Source organism: Canis lupus, chromosome 22, assembly GCF_048164855.1.
Source record: "Canis lupus baileyi chromosome 22, mCanLup2.hap1, whole genome shotgun sequence".
NCBI classification, from domain to species: domain Eukaryota; kingdom Metazoa; phylum Chordata; class Mammalia; order Carnivora; family Canidae; genus Canis; species Canis lupus.
In genome coordinates, this window is record NC_132859.1 from 6,635,789 (window position 1) to 6,656,019 (window position 20,231).

Consider the following 20,231-nt stretch of genomic DNA (forward strand, 5'->3'; position numbering starts at 1 on the left):
CAGAGCTGAGAGAGACTGATTTGAGAGGAGTCATCTTTAAGCTCTGCAATACCATCTGTGCCCCCCGCCCCCCCGCCGCCCGTGGGAAGGGAGGCAATGTGCACACAACCATCCATTAGCAAATTAACTTTCAGAATTAAAATTAAGTCATCTGGTGGGTTGACTGACACAACGGTGACGCCAAACAACAGGTCTTAACAAACAGAATACATGCAAAACTAGCTCTTTACCAAAATGCAGTTCAGTTAAAGAGCACAGTCTTAGGAGCCTGGGTGTTTTTTTTTTTTTTTTAATATTTTATTTATTTATTCATGCGAGACACACAGAGAGAGAGAGAGAGACAGAGGCAGAGACAGAGGCAGAGGGAGAAACAGGGAACCTGATGCAGGACTGGATTCCAGGACCCTGGGATCACCACCTGAGCCTAAGGCAGACGCTCAACCACTGAGCCACCCAGGTGCCCTGACCACCTGGGTTTAAAAACTTGTTTTACAACTTCCTAGCTGTGTGTCCTTGAGAAATTAGCTTTTCAATTGCCTCCCTTTCTTCATCTGGAGAAGGGTAGAAGGAGAGTGTACCCACCACATATGATTCCTGTGAGAACTGAAAAGTTCATGTATGTATACGATGAGTTTCACACACTGGTATTTTATAAGCACTCAATAAATGGTAGCTACTAAAATATTATTAATTAGGGGTAAGAAGAATACATGTTCAGATTTGGGTTTGTTTGTTTGTTTTTTAATGGAAGAAATCATTATTCCCTTTCACTCCTGAGGTGCCAAATTCATTTTTCCACATTAGAACGCAGCTTTATTCTTTCTCAGTAACAGAGTCAGTTTGCAAGTTTAATTATTTGAAATCTTTTCTAGGGCCTCAAATAAAGGAAGAAAAGATTAAACTCAGTGGCTTATACATTTTAGTATTCAGTCTAGAATAGCCTAAATGTTTCAAATATTACTATCTTAGGGCTCAAAAAGAATTATAAATGATTCTATGTAATTTAAACATAAATAATTAAAACAATGAAAAGTAATTAAATGTAGAATACAGGAACTAAATGGATCTCCAGATCTGATTCAACAGTTCGGCAGCGGGGCTAAGAAGTCAGTATTTAAATGGCTCAGCGGTGATTCGGGTACACAGGCAAAACTGAAAACTGGCGTACTAAGTATTAGAACCTGGAGCATTTTAGGAACAGAGCTCCACCTAAACAGAATCTTGTCATTTCCACTTAAAACCATAGTTTCAGTGTAGTCTGGGTACCGTGACCATGTATATCTGCAAGATGCCCCTTGTTCTCCATCATTCCTTAGCCCCTCACACAGAGACACACCTTGCAGCCGTACCTTTTCTGTTTTTGTCTGTCTCTTTCCTTTTTGGAAGAGGAGCCCAAGTGCTGCCCCTTTTCCAGCTCCTCTCCGGCAGCTTTCAGTACTCTTCCTTGCACAGAGGTCGGCAGCCTGGCAATGAGGGGGGCCACCAGCCACACACCCCTGCGTTCAGAGGAACTAAAATCAGAAATAGGTGTCAGACCCAAGGCGGTGTCCTTTTTCTCTACTCTCACAGTTATTACAGAAACTCCAGGGCAAAATTTTCATGCATAAGGAGCACCAGGTACCCTAAAATTTCCCCTTTATCTCTCTACTATCTTTCCTCTTCCCAAATACCAAAGAGTTGAACATACTTTTCCACTCTTGCTATGGAAAGAAATAAAATGTGGGGTTATGAGGGAATAACATAACTAAACTTTTTAAGACTATGCAAGTGTTTTTTGATGATTCTAGCTCTCTGATTGGCAACACTCCTTTTGTACAAGCAACACACTTTACTGTCACAGTTAAGATATGAAATTTCCCGACTATGCTTAATAAGCATATTAATAACAAATTTTTAAGGTTTCAAAATTCACTAGTTATACTTTATACCCAAATGACAAAATATAAATCACTCTGCCTAACATGATTATTACTTGTGCAACACTGCCAATTAACAAAGATGGCAGGAAAAGTGTCTCCTATATACTGAATTCTATGGAACAGAGTAGCCATAAAGAGACAATAAAGAAATTAATCCCTTCTGTGTGTCATATGTGGTTCCGAGGAGGGTGGATGTGGTAAACACTGAGATATTATTCGTCATCATGCCCTTTAATATATTGTTAAATAATGGTAGCTGACACAAGTAATTCCACATCGCTGCAGCTTTATGAAAAATTAACTGCATCGTGCAAATAAAAATATGCCATTACATGTGAAAAAGTAATGACAACACAATCAAACTGCAGGAAAAAAAATACCTTAGAAATGTCTTTATTCCATTCTGCCTCGTGCTACTTGTATCAGTACTTCCAATGCCATTTGGGTTGAAGAGGCCCATTCCAGAATTAGAAGAATTATTGTTCAAGTCAGCAGATTGCTGGAATACCTCTATTGTTGCCTTGGCAATATTGTCCAGTAAGTTGTTCATTTCAGCCACTGAACCAGAGCCCTGGAGTTACACATAAGAAAACTAGCATGCATACGTTTTACTTCATCTTCAAACATCAACGTGATCATGCAGTTCACAAAATTTTGCATACATAACACATGCTTCCAATATATACTCACAGGGTCCTTCAAGCACTGTTTGATCATTAACTGGAGTTCTAGCCAGGACTGCCTTAGTGTCCACTGCTCAAGGTTCTGGGGAAATGGAAAGAATTCACATTAAGGATACTTAATGGGTCTTTAATAAATATATTAAATCCTTGCAGTATTCCCTCTCTCAAGAAAGAAGAGAATAATCGTGCAGATTAAAGGAATTTGTAGAGATCAAAAAGGCTTCCAGGTCTATCACATACATTTATTGTAGATGTAAAAAAAGTAAAAACAAAAACACATTAAAATGATGCACATCTATCGTGCCTGTGTGGCTCAGTTGGTTAAGTGTCTGCCTTCAGCTCAGGTCATGATCCTAGGGGTCCTGGGATTGAGTCCTATGTTGGGCTCTCTACTCAGTGGGGAGCTTGCTTCTCCCTCTCCCATTACCCCTTCCTCTGCTTCTGTTTTCTCTCTCAATTGCTCACTCGGTCATTCTCGCTCTCTCTCAAAATAATAAATATTTTTTAAATATATAAATAAAATAAAATAATGCACTTACTCAGCCAGGCACTGGAAATAATACAAGGATTTCTTCTCTCAAAACCTATGTATCTAATCAATCCCATTCCAAAATAACTTCAGTACTTTTTGAATAATACATTTAAGACTATCCCTCCAGAAAGCTTAAGTCTCATCTAAATATAATAGACTTAAAACATCTACATTTATACTACGTTAGTGTAGCATTTGCAGTATCTATATTTACCTATCAATGAATGCAGCAATTACACAGAAAAGAAAATTAGGAGAATAAAAGTCAGAATTGAAGTCAAGACTTAATTAGCACAGAGGGGGTAAAAAAAAAAAAAAAAAGTGTTCCATGACAGGAACAGAATCTTCAGACTCTAATCACTCACCTGAAGAATACGCTTAATATGCTGTCTTTGCAGGTTGTCGCCCTCCGTACATTCTTTTATACCATGAGGATAACAGATAAGCTGCAGTAATTTCTGTGCTTGCATATTTGAAAGCACAGGGTCCAATATAAGCTCTTTGTCTGTGCATAATCTTTCCGGTTCTTTTAAGCAATGCTCTCCTACCCATTCCTAAAGAAAAAAATCGGCAGTTAGATTGACAGGCAGAGACTTTCTATAGGTGACCCGTGTTGTGCACTAAATCATGGTGTACAATGGAATATAAAGCAGACAAAAATCTTCCAATTAAAAAACAATTACATGAGAAAAGTAGGTGGGAAAAGTCTGAAAAACAAAATTTCTGGTATTTTGGTTTGCTAAAAATACAAAGTGGTTTAAAAACGTTTGGAAAGCCAGTATGCCAAAAAGGGAAAGAAAAGAAAGCTAAAGATAGTAAAGAAAATATTGTTGTATAATGGTAATGATTCTTTGTTATAAGAGGTCTTTGTTTTCATGTCACACATATAATATTCCACTGAATAGAAAGAACAGAGTAAAATATTTAGAAAACTGTCTTCATTTTTTATATTATTATAAATGCTCTTATTATAAATGTGTGCACATCTACTTTCTATACAATAAATTTCTTAGGATAATTTCATAAAAGTACAATTAATTGCTGGGTCAAGGAGTATACCAAAATTTCTACCAATTTAAACCCCATCACCCTTTCTTTATCATTGTTTCAAAGGCAAACATGTGTACTGTAGAAGGAAGAAATCATCAACAGAGCCCAGTTTGAACCCAGAACTGTTTCAGAAGAGGCCCGTTTCTTAAACAGCAGTAGCCCAATGCTGAGTATCTACTAAAGTCATCTGGGGAGCTTGCTAAAAATCAAATGCCCAGGCCCCATGAAATACATATCTGACGGTGGGACTCATACATCAGTAATATTTTTCAGGCATTAAAATTGTTTGACCCTTGATGATACTGGTTGGAAACCAATGCACACTGCCTCTCATTATCTATATGACTATTTAGTGAACTTTTACTATGATTACAATATGCTCTAATAAAAACATGACCCTGTTAACATAATGTCTCCATCAAAATGGAAAACAGCCTGTATGGTATGGCATGTTTTCTTTCTTTTATAAGAAAAGAGAAACTAAAAGGAAAAAAGGAAGATAAATCCAAAAGTAATAAAACTGATCACCAAAGGCAGATAAAACACAGGATGGAAAAGACAAGGGACAGAGGACACATCTCTGAGTACACCTTTATGTGCAGTTGACTTGTAGAAACATGCTAGTCTAAAGCAGAGCTGAGGTGAGGAGGAGGAAAAGGGGGATCTAAACTGAATGCAAACAGAAACAAATGAAACCAATTCTATTTCAAATGAATAACATCCATTTTATAGGAGAAAGCTCAAAAACCTTTTTAACACAATACTGTAAACCTTTAGGGAAAAAAAGAACTATAAGCAAATCTTCAACTCTTTGTCATTTTTTCCTAATGGTATAAATGTAGCAATTCTGAAAACTATTTCAGGTATAGTGCAGAATTAAGTAAATGAGTAAATGGTTGATGTTACTGGGAGCCAGAGTTCTTGCTGTGGAAGACATTATTAATAAGGAAGGGGAGAATGCAAAGAAGAACTAAGTAGAGTTATTAGAAGTGGACATATCAGTATGAACTCATGAATACACACACACACACACTTATATGTATATAGATATATTTTTTTCCTAACTCTACGGTACTGAGCACCATAATGCCCACATCTTGGTGTCGAAGTACCATCCTCTACTAACTAGAACCAGAATTCCTTGGAGGAATGAGTAATTCCAGATTTGGAATAGGGAAAGTACAGGTAGGTTAGGAAGAAAGAAACTACAAAACTATGGGCGGGGCGGGGGGGGGCGCACATGTCAAAACAACTTAAAAGCCAGGTGACAAGGTTCCCACTGGACAAGTCTGAGATAATTTGAACATGAAAATAACTAAGGACAGTATATTATAATCCATATGGAAAACAAATAACTAAGAATAAGGGGGAAAAAATAAGGGTAGGCTTTTCTTAGAATAGAATGCAAATCATTAACTCTAAAGGAGTTGGGGGCAAAAACAATCCCCATTTTGGAACCCTCATATAAAGATTAATTTAGACAAGAATCAAAATGAATGCCATATGGGTGGTGGAGTTTGATGAGGAGCAGGATATCTGCATTATCTCAAAATGTCTCCCCGAAGACTATTTACTGATTGCAAGGAATAAAAATGGTAACTATTTCAGTGCAATCTTGAAACCATACAATGGAGGCACCTTGATCAAAATGATCGGTGCCAGTGAGGTACAAATGGACACCATGTGTCTTTAGGCATGACTGCCCTATAAGAACACAGTATTAGTTCTGTAGCATCTTGGCCAAGAATGTGTAATCTGAAGCTAATCTAAGGGAAATTTCAGACAAATTCAACATTATTGGGACAACTGACAAAACTGAATATGGCCTGTAGGTGAGAAAAAATTACTGTACCACAGTAAATGTCTTGATATTTCTTAAAGGTTTTTATTTATTGATGAGAGATAGAGATAGAGAGAGAGAGAGAGAGAATGAGAGAGGCAGGCAGAGACACAGGCAGAGGGAGAAGCAGGCTCCATGCAGGGAGCCTGACATGGGACTCAATCCTGGGACTCCAGGATCACGCCCTGGGCCAAAGGCAGGTGCTAAACCACTGAGCCACCCAGGGTTCCCCAATTTCTTGATTTTTTTAACATAACCATACTGCATTTGATTATTTAATAAGTAAACACTAAAGAATTAAAAAGTAAAGATTAATAATGCATGCCATCTACTCTCAAAAGCTTCAGCAAAAAATTAAAAAGTATATGCATCCACATTCACACACAAATAGAATCATAAAGCAATGTGACAAAATGTAAAAAACTGGTGAATCTGCATAAAGAGCATATATCCTAGAGTTCTTCAATATTATTGCAACTTTTCAACAAATTTGATTTCCAAATAAAGTTAGCAGAAAGGATCCCCCCATATGCAAGTTTCCAATAACACTGAGCATTTCTCTCCCAAGAACAATTATATATTCAAAGTTAAAGGCAAATTAAATCTGAAAAATACCTGTTGACAGATCGTCCTCAGTACATATCTAGCATATTCTCTTAAATTGGCAGTTTCTATGGAAATGCTTTTCCCACACGATTTTGAATTTTGTGAGGCAGTCCAGATATCATCCGCATTCCCATCACGTCGTAAACCCCTCATGGTGAAGTCATCATTCTTTAAAGAGCTGACATTGTTATTGCCAATTTTGGCATCTCCTAAATAATAGAACCACAAAAGCAAAATCACAGAAGTTCAAAATATTGCCAAATCCTTGAGAAGTAAATGAAGCAAGCCTTCGGGGATTTAAAATATGTGAACGGCATCATTATGGCACAGCCCGTTGTTCAGTGAGAGAGAGAGAAAAAAGAGAGAGGGGGGGGGGGATCTAGAGAACAAATGCAAGAACCCAGAGAAGTTTCACTGGACATGGCAAAAAAGCATATTCAAGACGTATCCCTTATTTTGTTTACAGAATCAAGTACGTGTTCACTCAACTTAGAAAGGCCATTAGGAATCATTCTTCATAATTAGAGAACACTGATTCCACCAATATTTCAAGCACACATGTATTCAATATTCAAATTCATTTGACTTATAGACAAGGAAAAAATGGGTTACTCACCCTTCTAGGTGTCCCTTTTCCATTTCTTCTCTTACAATGACTTATTTTCTATCCATAGGTCAAGAGAAAAGTTTTGCCTTAGCCCACCTTACTATCAACTTCTTGACAAGAGAGATTATATCCCTGGGAATGGAAAAGGGCAATGCATACTAAGGAAGCCCTAAACATAGGGCACTCGTTGAATAACCCAAGCCTCTCACTTTCCTCTCTGTAAACATCCAAATTAGAGAACCTCAGCACATCAACCTCTCCTATACTGAGTCACATGAAACTAAGGAGAGGGCTTCCCTCATAACCAAGTGTTTGGGGACAAAATGGAGTGGAACATCTGAACAGCTGGAAATAAGAAATCTCCTCTAGCTGTGAAAGACAAAATCACTGTCATATTTTAAAAGGGAGAGAATATAATTTGGTAATAACGACTGCCAAATGACAACAGAGCCTCTCAACTTTTGCCTGTTTACCCAAGGATTGTAAATCTTGAACGAGAAAATTTCCCGGAACCAACAAATGACTTTAGATAAGGCCCACTCACTGCCCACTAGGAGTAAAATCAAGCCCAGCTCAGTGCAAAAAGCCTTATAAAACCCACAGGTCAACCAAGAAAAAGTTTTGACTCTGCTGAAAAATTTAAAAAATCATAATGGCTTAGTGAATACTTATTTATAAAATCGTAAGAGGAGGGGGGGAAAATACTTTTCAAGTATCAATATCTTATTATATATTATCAAACGTTCCTCATTAAAATGCACAATAGAAAAAGTACCAATTTTTCACCCACGAGTTTATTTAATTCAACAGAGCTCGCTGGGAGCTGAAAGATACATCCCAAAATTTAGCACGCTTTCCCCAATTTTGGGGATACATAGTACTACTCATTCAACTATATCTACACCTTATGTTAAACTACTGCATAAATTAAAAACCGACTCCTATATAACAGTTTTATCTCCCAAATTCAAAATAGATCCTGGTGGACATGAGTTGAGAGAACACTGGTAAGGACAGGGTGAAGTAGAGAAATTAAAACTTCTGTAAAAACAAAATCAGAGAAACAAACCCCTCTGCCTAGGAAATCCTCATTCAGATTCTCATTTAGTATAGATGTTAGGATGACAGAGAAGGTATAGGAGACTGTGCCAGAAACTTCTATAACTGTGCAAGTAACAGAATAGAGAAGTGTTCTGTGACTACCTAGTCCAAGGCTCTACTGACATCCAATGACCTGATCGTGACTTCTCAGACCTAACATTCTCAATCTAACAAGAACTGAGATGAATTAAAAAAAAAAAAAAAAAAAAAAAAAAAAAAGTCAAGGAAAGCCAATCAAAGATGAAAGGTTATTACACATGGATATTAAAATACAATTCTGTGACTCCTTAAAGAGGTTGGCAAATTTTAGTTAAAACTGGACCAGTCCTCCAAATGAAGGGGCAAGGGCCTCGACGGCCCTCATCGTGCTTTCTGCCATTCAGTGTCTATCCCCTCTGCAGTCGCACTCCAAACATTAGCTTGTTGAAAAGCTACTATTTCAAAACCTGTCTAGTTTCTCTGATGGGCATTAGAGATACCACAGTTTGAAAAAAAAAATAAAATAAAAAGCAAGTCCCTAACTTCATGGTCCCTACATTTATTTAAGTAGACTGACCAGCCATTTTCTTTTCAAACATGATCAGAGGAGAGAAATTTTACTTACTGAAAAGAGCATTTAATGTTGTTTGTTTAATACTATAAGCTCCTAAACTCAGAAATGAGGCACGGCCCTCCACGTGGCCCTTTCTCTATTACTGCAAGAATATTTTAGGCATTTCCAAGGGCATTTGAGATATATATAATGCATATATAATTATGTTTTCTCCAACCTTTAAACTACTGAAAAAATTACAAACCATACGTAAATATGTATATGTATATATATATTCTCTTAAGGTGAACTTTTCTTTTTAACGTGAACTTTTAAAAATAATTTTTAAATGGAAATCCTGTTATGTTTCATCATCACCAAATAACATTCAAACAGGAGTACAAATTATAATGCTCTTTAGGACTCCTCTAAAATGATGCCTATCTACTTTCTGTTCTAATCAAAGAGAGCTCCTTCAGAACATAAGACTTTTGTTAAGTCAAGGCCAAAAGAGGGTTGCCACAGTTGGAATTAGGCAGTGTGGACTTAAGACTTACTACTCATTCAAATCCTGAACAATTTATAGAATAAAAATGTCTTAAAGTATTACACTATAAATGAACAGAAAATGCAGTACTGCTACCCCAGGAATGGATATGCCATTAAGAGTATGATGGACATCTCGGAAATTATGGATTAAACTTTTTAAAATCCTGATATCTAACATTGATTTGCCAATAATACTGACATTATTGCAATTATTACCTGATTTATGAAAAAGCTAAAGTAGAAGTTTATATACTTGTTCAGGGTCACAATAGGAGCAGAAACATTAAGATTAAAATCCAGGTTTTCTGGTGTTCTACTCCTGATATATAATAAAACAGTTCAACCTTTGGTTAGATCACCGTGGCATCTGTGTCCTTCATAAAATGTGACCTATGCCAACAAATAAAGATAAAACCAACCTGTGGGTCTGAGATCTCTATTATATCAAACAAAATATCCTGTAGTTAAAATGTCATCCAAAAATAAAAACTATTATATTTAAATTCCCTGAGAACTGTAGGTAAGGAGCAGACAATTCAAGTCCAACTGATCTTGTACTTGGAGAAAGCCAACTAATTTTGCCAGGAGAACCAAACCAAATCAAACCAAACCATGTTGCTAATAATATGAATTAGAGTTGATCCTGAATATAAATTATTTTTCCTCTGTTTCTGGTGATTAACCACGTTTAGTGCCAGGATAGTCTTACCAAGCATCATAATCGCTTTTAAAACAGCAAACACGGCTCCCACTTCAATGCTGTTGTGAGCAGCGGCTAAGAGGTGTCTATCACAAGATGATCTTATTCCAGGGAAAGGTTTGCCTAGGAGGAGAACAACAGCAAACTTTGAATGGTCTCATGACCGTCCCTAACAATCTTTCCTAACCATTTACAATCAGCAGAGTCTTTCACTCTTAGACTGTGTGTCCTTAACTGCCATCAGCTAGCTTTAATCGATGCTTCAAGGATTCACTAAGAAACGCTGTCAGTATTCCTTTCTTAAAATTCTCTTTTTTAATTATTAAAACAATGTCTTTGCTCCCTAGAGAGACGGATCAAAACAATAAGGACTTTCATCTACGTACGTTGGTTCTCACACACACACACACACACACACACACATACCCCTGTATGGAAATGACCTTTGGAAACACACTCCACTAACACTCCTAGACCTCTTACCGTCTTCCTTTTACCTTAGTAAAAGAATAAATGAATCATCCCTGCCCTAAGCTGCTATGATGTGGTTCATAACCAACATACATAGTAGATGAGAGGATCAAGCTGCCCACCAGCATGGCTCGGCCTAAGAGCAAAAGTATTTTTATTGTTTATTAACTCCTGATTTGAGTTTCTCAATACATCCTGATATTGCATAAATCAAAGGTGCTGACGGCCCTCTCAGGGGCATTACTGCATTCCTTCCTCACCTGCAAAAGCAAGCTCAACCCAAATCAGGAAGGAAATGACAAAATGGACAGCCTACTTGGTCATTTTAGAATCTCTACCTCCAAATGAAAACGTAATCAGAGGTTTTTCAGCTGTCAGCTCACCGGTTGCTTGAGGTAATAAGCAGGCCTGGGGAGCTCGGAAGAGATGAAGCAGGAGTCGGCATGTCATTCTCGCCCCAGGCTCAGCATCTGCATCTCCACAAGCTAGGAAAGATTTTAAGAGCAAGTTTTCTAATTTATTCAAGGATAGGTCTTCAGGTTTCCCATTAAGCTAACTTATCTGGACTAATTTAAATGTAAATGCTCCTTACTTTAAGAAGTTAAGGAACTACACTATGCTTTTTCTGCTTTTTCGAGAAACCAGAGTGCTTCCGTAAAAACCACCTTTTCCATAGGGATCCATTTGACTTTGTATAGAACTACACTGACCATTCTCAGACCTTTACCTCAACGTCACACCACTGGCTGATGCATGGACCCTGAAACAGTATGTTTATTGTTGTACTAGCTAGAAACCACCCCCAGACAACCATCAAATCACAAGGGCCATTCTGGATGTGCCGTACCTGCTGCTAGGAGAGAAGGAAGCGCGACGTGCTGCACGACGTCCTCCAGGGAGAAACACTGTCGTGCTATCAGAATAGCAATGAAAGTAGCTAATGAATCATGGAATGAAAGGTCACTCACCTTCAAGAAAAACATTGACACGTTTTAATACCTAACACCCTTTCAAGTAACATCCAAGATTAATATCTAAGTGAATGTAGGCAATACCAGTAAGATCTAAAATCCCAAAATGAACCAATAGAGTGAAATGAGAATACATCAGGTTCATGATCCTGTAAGGACTATTTCTACTTTGTAAGACAAAGAATGAGGATTACCTAATTCCTAACCTAACAGGAGATACTGAGTTTTCTCTAGAGTATGTATAATCGAACAAAACAAAAACAAAAATCAAGAAATTCCTAAAAGACATAGTGCAAATAAAACTTCTTAGCAGAATATGGCATCATTTGTCATTGAAGGGTAAGATCATTAGGGAGCAAAGGAAAAACATGGTAGCTCCTCTAAATAAATAATAAGCCTCATTAAGGTTTTAGAGTTCTTTTCAAGGATAATTATTAATGATTCTATAGCGTAATTGAATTAGTTTTAACAACTCGAAAAATTTCCAACTGACCTCTAACCTTGAGAGAAAGAGAAAGGGAAAAAATGTGAAAAAAAGAAGAGAAGGAAAATTAATTCATTCCCAACGAAAACTCTACCAATACAGACCTCACAAGACTCTGGAAGAGAACAGTAATAAAAAAAAATACTCATAACAGCAGCCTACATATTAAGTTGCACTATATGCCAATAACTGTGGTTAGTGATTTACAAAAACCACCTCATTTAACAGCACGCCACCATGAGGCTCACACTACTATGAATCCCGATTTTGCAGATGAAGGAGCGAAGCAAAGGGAAAGTAGAACAGAAAACAACCGAGACGTTAAGGAATGATGTTAAAGATAAAAACTGGGATCTCACCTGACTGGGAAACCAGGTCACTGGTATCAGTTTTTATATATATATAAAACTTTGGGTACCTAAGAGAATGCAGTAGAATTCTCTATCCTGAGATACCAGAACTAGAAAGTAAACCTCTAACTGGAAGGTGGTTTTTAAAATGCATAAACATCTTCTACACAGAAGACACATTAACACAAAACACAATCACCCCAAGAAGCGATAGGAAAAAACAGACAATCGTGACAGAGTTTGAAGAAATAGACACATCATGGATATACGTAAAGGAAAATCAGTGATGTGTCCTGGGTGTCTCTTTATCAAGTTCCAGACACGATCACTAAAAAGACTGAACATGCCAATGAATGTGGGCCAGGACATTCTGAGGCAACACAGTAAAACCTGTATTCATAGAATGCACCTTGATCTTTAAAAACCAAACTGGTTCTCTGCAAAACGTAGACTGCCTTAGGCAAATTATGTCTTTTACCATGAGGAGCCCGAGGCGCTTGGTAAACAGTGTGAAAGGACAACCCTGAAGAGACTGTATGTAAGAAATCTCAGCTAAGAAACAGGGAAACGCTTGGCATCTCTGCTGTAGATTAAGCTATTGTATATATTTCAATTTTTTTTTCTTTTATTTAATCCTTGGCAACTGCAATCTCGTTTATTGCTTTTGGGCAGAAAAAGAAAAATATCTTCTATCTCAGGTAAGGGTTAAGTCAATTAAAAAGAATTACTAACTATTTAATTGCACAGATGAGTTTTTACATGAAAAAGAAAACTTACATCCACAGTGCAAAGCACATCATTAAACCCCCACACATGATTTGAAGAACAACAAAGAGCCTTCAGAACTCCCAGCCATTCCGAACTAAGAACAGTGCAGCAAGCTGTCAGCTCTGAGGAGAAATTGGCAATGTCGTTGATCCTAGGAAGAAGAAAAAGAAAATAGTAAAAAGTAACAAGAGAGAAATAGAACTTAATGAACACATACCTTACTACCATCAAACAAGCCATTCATTTCTAAGATTCAAAGATTTAATAAATACCCACTTGTTAAATAACCAAGTAGAAACCTGGAACCAAAGATAAAAGTAACTGGCTTCAAAGGTTTTCTAATATTTAGTTTGTTGAGCAAAATCAGTACAGATGCCAATTACCATATTTTTGTTCTGAGAACAAACCTGACTTACAAATTTACATTTTTAGAGGCATCAAAAAAAAAAAATTACAGACACAATGTAATTTAGGTAGGCCAAAAGAGAGTGTTCTTAAAAAAAAAAAAAAAAAAAAAGAAAGAAAACAAAACCCTCCATTTTTAATTTTATTGATTGATTGAACATGAGCAGGGGGAGGGGCAGGCAGAGAGGGAGGGAGAGAAGCAGGATCCATGCTGAGCCCCGACCCAACACAGGGCTCGATCTCAGCACCTGAAACCATGACCTGAGCCAAAATCAAGTCAGAGGCCAAATCAACTGAGCCACCCAGATGCCCCCAATCTAAGTCTTTTTTATTTGTGCTTGAATAAAAACATTACGTATTATATACGTTTTTAGGAATAGATCAGTAACCTAGAGTTTACATCAAAAGCACAAAAGCATCTCATGCCAGAGCAATCCAGCCAGGATGGCCTGTCAGGCAAAGGAAGTCACAATATAGAGCAGAAAGAAATTCTGGAATAAATTGGGGAGCGGGGGGAGGACAAAAAGCAGACAACATCCAAACGTCAGCCCAGGCAATCGCCAACGACAAGGCAACGAGTGGGAGTGGGTTGTTCGATGTGAATTCCAGGTAAGCCGGCTCACCTTCCCGCATCCTGGTGGCCCATACATACATTCATGAGCGTGTTACAGACGAAGCTGTAGCGATTGGCCGCGTTGTCACTGAGGATCTTGCCCAGCATTGAGTAATTGATGCTACGAGCTGAAGGATTCTCAATGAAATCCATCATGAAGTCCGGATCCCATCTCAAGTTAGAATTTGCAGGCATCACATTATTATATATGGTTTGCTTAACTTTTGAACAGGCACTACTGAGGTTACAAGGAGAAGAGTTAAAACAAAACAAAACTAGAATAACTGGAAAGCAATTTCATTTAAGGGCAGACTCAATGGCAGCAACTGTAATGCATCCCGAGAGAAGAGTCCCCCCCCCTTAGGAGGTTTTCAGGCCAACTTAATGTTCGGGGCAATTCAGGTCTGGCAGACAGGACCAAAGCCACCCACCACCCCACAGCAGTTCTGGCCCTCTCTGCTCTCTTTCTCAGCAGACTTCTATGAAACGGTGTCGACGGTCCCCGAAGGAGGCCAGCTCGCAATCTGCAGTATGACTCATTCAAAATGATGAGCGTGTCAGTCCCCAGGGCTTTTAAACATCTCCCCCTTTTTTCTGCCCTAACTCTTGCCCCATTTTCTACTTGACTTTTCACTCATTCTCCTTCAGCAATAGTTCTTAATTCATTTCACTTTCTCATTAAAAATGAAACAAAAACAAACTTTGCTCTTTGCTGGTTCTCTCCACCTCCCCACACCCTGAGTGTCATTTTAATGAATCAGACTTCAGCAAATAGTAAAGCACTGTCGGTTTTCCTCCCTATTTCTACCAATCTATGTCTCTCAGAAACCAGAAGTCTACTTGACTTTCCCAATTTCACAAAAGTGCCCTCACTTTTCTTTCAGTCTGGAGACTTCTCTCCAGTTGACTCTGACACCTCCAGCCTACGATGCATAATTTTTCTGAATTCTGTGGCTTATGGTGAAGTCTCCTTACGCTTCATTTCTAGGCTTCCTGTTCCATTTATTACACTCTTTCCAGATGCGCTTCTGAGCTTTATTAAAACATTAGCTGCTTTCTAGGTCACTCTCAAATTCTTACCCCTCTCTGTTGCAGACATATATGAAACAAAGGCAACAACTCAGACATTTTCCTTCTGAGATTGCCTGTACCTGAAAAACCTGGCAGAGTAATAAAAGCAACACACACTTTGAGGCCAGGAGGACTTATATATGAATCTAAGCTCCATTATTCATTAATCATCATTCTTACGATGAGAAATAGTCACTTGTTGATGGGAACAGTCATTTCTACTTCCTGCGACTGCAGGGGAGGCTTAAAAAAGATCTTGATGGAAAGAACTGTGTGCAGCCCTGGGTACACAGTGCAAGATGTGACCCCTGCTCTATTTCCCCACGTAATCCTCTTGCACAACGTTACAGATGCTCCTTGAGATCTAATTATTCAAACTGTTTAATTAGCACACTGATAGGATTCTCCTGAGCAGCTAGCTTTTATTTGGCCATTCTTCTTAGTCCCAATCCACAAATAATGCCTGACCTCAGGGCTTCCTGAGAGCCACACTGGTTTACTGGATCTTTAACTGAGGAAACGTTAAGTCAGAGCCACTCCCTGTGATGCGACACTGTGCTGACCCTCAGCTCCCTGTTGGTCTCCTAAACCCCCATACACCCAGGGTACCTTACTCACATTCACTTAGGTTACAATTTGCACTACCCTACGGGAGCACTAGGGGTCAAACAGGCTACCGGGACTTTCTTGGGAAGTTCACTCTTCGGGTATTGCAAGAACCAAATCATGTATGAGAAAGCGCTGTGAAAACCATAAACTGAAAATGAAGCTGTTTGTAAAGTAAGGATGTAGGGTACTATGCTTATTGCATCATTTTGCAAAAAGAGGTTTCCTAAGACCCACTCAAATGTTTTACAGAAGATTATTTGGAAATCTAGGCATTTCATGATGACCTACCCTCCCATTTTTTTCCCCTTTCGATACCATTAAAGATATCCTGGCTTTTTCTTTTGGATTTATCTTTCATTTAGCAGGTTTTTGCTAGAAGCCAAATGCTCTTCAAGGTACAGGATATGGCAGTAAAGTAAAGCAAAGCAAAGTTCCTCCTTTCACAAAGTTTACATTCTAGGAGGAAGCTAGACCATAAATCCACATGTAATTCACCCAGGGGTAGTAAGTATTAAGGTTCAGGGAATGACAGAGAGTAGGGGGAAGAGGATGCTATTTAAAACAGGTGGGCAGGGAGGTAGAGGTACATGCCCGTGAATGCACTGTGTGCATGGACATGTAAGTGAGAGAGGGCAAAGATCACCAGCGGGGTAGCAGCCAGTACAAAAGCCCCAAGATGGGAGTGTGCTTACAGCATGTGAAGACCAGGAAGGAGGTAGATGTGGTCAGAGTGGAGTAAACAAAGGGGAAGAGAGAGAAGTGGAGACTGGATTCAGTGGATCCTGAAGGCTAGGTTAGGACTCTGAATTTTATTCTGTGTAGAGAAGAAGCCACTAGAAAACGTCAAGGTATTCTTGTTTTAAAACGATGACTTGAGTAGATATGCCGACAATATGCTACGGAAGTCAGGCTACAAGCAGAGAAACCAGGTAGGACTCTGCAATAGTCCAACCAAGGGATGGAGGGACGGTGGTGGTAACAAAGCAAGGACTAGCAGTCACACGCGACACAAACCTCATAGAAGACAAAGCTCATAGAATTTACAAATACCCGTAACTGATAGTTCTTTCCTTACTTCTTTCTAGATGACAAATGTACTTTGCAGCTATTAGCGTACCCCTTCCTACCACCGCCTACAATTAATAATCAAAATTTCCTCAAAATAACATTCAATAAATATGCGCTTTCCAGCTCCTGACTACTTGTGGGGGTAGAGCAAGCGCTAACATGCAGAGAACGACACCCACTCAGGGACACCCTCTGAAATAGGATGGTCAAGGAAGCAGAGAAGCAAAGGTGGTGAGAAAGTAAGGATGCAAACAGCAGGGAAACCACATTCCAAGTGAGGTACTACCCAAGTGCAAAAGGCAGAAAGTTCCTCAAGTGTATCTCAGAATTGCAATCATAGCTAAATGTGCATAAATATTTAGTAATAGGAGATTAAAGGAACAATGAAAGATAATTCAGTATGAACTCTGGCAGATGTGATCATGATTAATTTTCATTATTAAAAAGGATGACAATGTTGGGTGGGTTACTACCAAATACAGGCATGATCCTATTCCTGTTGATTTTCTTCTACCCACCTGAAGAGGTCTCCAAATTTACTTCTGAGGTGGCTACATGACACATAGAGATCATAGAGGTAGGCTAAGATGCATCTCTCGGGAGAGGAACATTCTGAGGGGTTCACAACATGCTTTACCACACCACACAACCTGAGGAGAAAAATAAATGAAGAAATCAGACACATACATATTTTGCTAATACAAATGTTACTGTTTGACTCTTTCAGAGTGAGAATACGTCCATGTGTTTGTTACTTGGGTAAGAAAAAAGGTATCAGGTTTTTGATAATGATGATTATAGCAATAAATGATTGCACAAAATATCGTTTTTCTGCTAGGATTCTGAAATAATAGATTTTAAAAAAGATTTCGGAAATACCACTAACAATAAGAAATGAAAGAAATTTCTCCAGGGAGAAGGTATGTATGGAAGAATCCATCAGTTAAGTTGCTGTGACTAGAACACAAGAAAAAAGTTATAGCAGAGAATCTCTCTTCAGTAAACATTCATAAATTCAGGCTCTTTGCAAAGATTCTTAAGTCCACTCCTTTGAGAAAGAAAAAGTCTCTAAATCAGTAAATCTGCGAAATTCATTTTCAGGACCGTGAGCTGGTTCTGACAAAAACTCGAGGAACTCGTGACTTGAGGTTACATTCTCCTGGTTTATCCAAACTAGAAACAAATTTTACCTCACCTTATGGAAAAAATTAAAACCCTTTCCTTTTAGTGACATTCTCTAGAAGGCTTTCAACAAATTAGTACCATTACTATGCCCAAAGGGACCATCCTTCTGGCATGGGGAAAAGGGTACAGAGATGGAATAGTAATGGCATTTATTTGTTGAAAGCCTTTTAGAGAATGTCACTAAAGGAAAGGGTTTTAATTTTTCCACACAAAACTTCATATAACACACCAGGAAACACTAGTGGCCCATCCGCGTATTTGTAAGCCTGACTCCACTATTACTATCTTGTATTCTGTTATAGGGCTCAGTAATACCACCAGAGTAATCGATGACTCAGATTATTAAAGCATTTAGGGCTTTTGAAATCATCTGATTCACCTTCCTTGTTTAATAAAGAAGGCGCTGAGGCTCAGACAGGCGAAGTAACTTGCCCAAAGGCAAAAAGCAAGTTCATAGCACATCCAAGAGGAGAGCTGAGGTCTCCAGACTTCCAACCCACAGCTCTCTGGACTATTCAGTGGATGCAGAAGCCAGAGAGAGCCCTAGGCTGTCAAGGCCCGGAAGGCCTTGACAACAATCACAAATGCCAGACAGAGGTGGAACCCAGGAAACTGGAAAGAAATGACAATGTCACATCCCAAACCCTGTGAACCGGTAACGGCAGACAGAGCCACCAGACAACTGATAACAGCTGTCAGTTACAACTAAAGTCTCTTGTAATTAAGGAGAGGATTCGATCTGTTAACTATACTAACAAAAAATCCAGACATCTTCCAAAAAGCAAGAAATTTGACTGTGATAAAAGTAAACAAACATTTAATGAGAGTCTGGAAGGCATCCATAGTATAGTAGTCAGTGTTTCCTTGATTTTCTTCACTTGTTAGCAATAAGAAAAACATTGAGATCCAGTATATGCATATCAGGAAAGAGCTTTAGGGAAAACATTTATCCTTAGTATGAATAATAAAACAAAAATATATTATCAAATATGATTTCATGAACATTGAATAGATAACGTGACATTGAAAATGTCCAAGTAAATTTCAAAGTAACAAAAATAAAATTTGCCAAAACCTGTAATAATATTCATTTCGTGACTAACTAATGGGTTTCCATTAGTTTATAGTTTTAGTTTTAAAAGCATACTATAAATCAAGGGGCATGAATGCGCTCTTACTTAGAATGACTTTTAGCAATCTGGGAGATTTACCAGCCATGTGATGTTAAGTACATCACTTCACCAAACACTTCCTTTAAAAGGCCCGAGTCTCAGTTTCTCAATTTGTAAATGGTACTAATCATTCAATTTTATAGGGTAGCTGAGGGCTATTAGGCGGCCATATAATTCTAAAATGTTTATTTTGAAACTTTTAAAAATATCTGAGATGTCTGAGAATTCATTTGATAGTGAGCATGTACTATTAACTGCTGCAGCATTTTCTTTTTCCCCAAAAGGCTTCTGTTAAATGGATGGCAGTCTAGGATAGATTATCAATTGACTGCATGGGCAAGAGTACCAAATAAATAAATAAATAAAAAGTACCGTGGAACTAAAGAACCCCATGCTTCTTTTAAGTCCAGGAAGAAAAAAGGCAGAAAAAGAAAAAGAAAGTGTTTTGTTGTTGTTGTTTTTAATATATATGAAGTCCTAGAGCAAGGAGTCTGCAGTAGACAAAAAGGCGGCGGCTCCCTACAGGTGTTTTGTCTCTACATTTCTCTCATCCCTGTAACCTCAGCTTCTAATGGGGATGATGATGATATGGGGGCTTGGTCCAATTCATGTGACAGTAAAGAAAACTTCACCCTACAGTTCAAAACAAACGAAAAAAACAGACTAAGAAGCAAAAAAAGTCATTTGTTCTGAATTAACATTTGTCAAGTTGTATTTAGTTTCTGAAAGAAATGAAATAGAAGAAGGAAATAGAGAAAATAATGCGTGCAAAGCTCATTTGCTCTTGACAATAAACTGAAATTACATCAACAGAGCAGCCGCCACGTAGTCATCGTTCACAGTAAGTCATGCTTCATTTGGGGAAGCAAACGATGCAGTGCTGCGAGGGACTGGCTTCTCCTCAAGGAAATGAGGGGCAGGAAAAGGAGGCAGGAAAGAATCATA

The 20,231-nt window shown here is 38.3% G+C and overlaps 2 protein-coding genes across 9 annotated transcripts in view; one reads left to right on the top strand and one right to left on the bottom strand.

Annotated features, from left to right (window-relative positions):
• The window catches only part of MED12L (mediator complex subunit 12L), a 323,177-nt gene that overhangs the window by 53,385 nt on the left and 249,561 nt on the right, over positions 1-20,231 (bottom strand). For 6 of the 7 annotated variants that reach the window (XR_012014723.1, XM_072792270.1, XM_072792275.1 and 3 more), the window contains 11 exons: positions 17,448-17,579; positions 14,192-14,419; positions 13,173-13,314; positions 11,438-11,558; positions 10,974-11,075; positions 10,129-10,242; positions 6,640-6,839; positions 3,500-3,688; positions 2,610-2,684; positions 2,300-2,490; positions 1,350-1,511 (listed from right to left, as the gene is read on the bottom strand). Coding sequence is in view for 6 of the 7 variants with exons in the window: in XM_072792270.1 (XP_072648371.1) it covers positions 1,350-1,511; positions 2,300-2,490; positions 2,610-2,684; positions 3,500-3,688; positions 6,640-6,839; positions 10,129-10,242; positions 10,974-11,075; positions 11,438-11,558; positions 13,173-13,314; positions 14,192-14,419; positions 17,448-17,579 (1,656 nt within the window). In the remaining variant the exon portion in view is untranslated. The remainder of the gene's footprint in view (positions 1-1,349; positions 1,512-2,299; positions 2,491-2,609; positions 2,685-3,499; positions 3,689-6,639; positions 6,840-10,128; positions 10,243-10,973; positions 11,076-11,437; positions 11,559-13,172; positions 13,315-14,191; positions 14,420-17,447; positions 17,580-20,231) is intronic. The other variant, XM_072792271.1, reaches the window with a different exon arrangement.
• Positions 1-20,231, top strand: part of P2RY12 (purinergic receptor P2Y12) — a 45,933-nt gene that overhangs the window by 5,466 nt on the left and 20,236 nt on the right. The gene's annotated exons all lie outside the window — the stretch shown is intronic.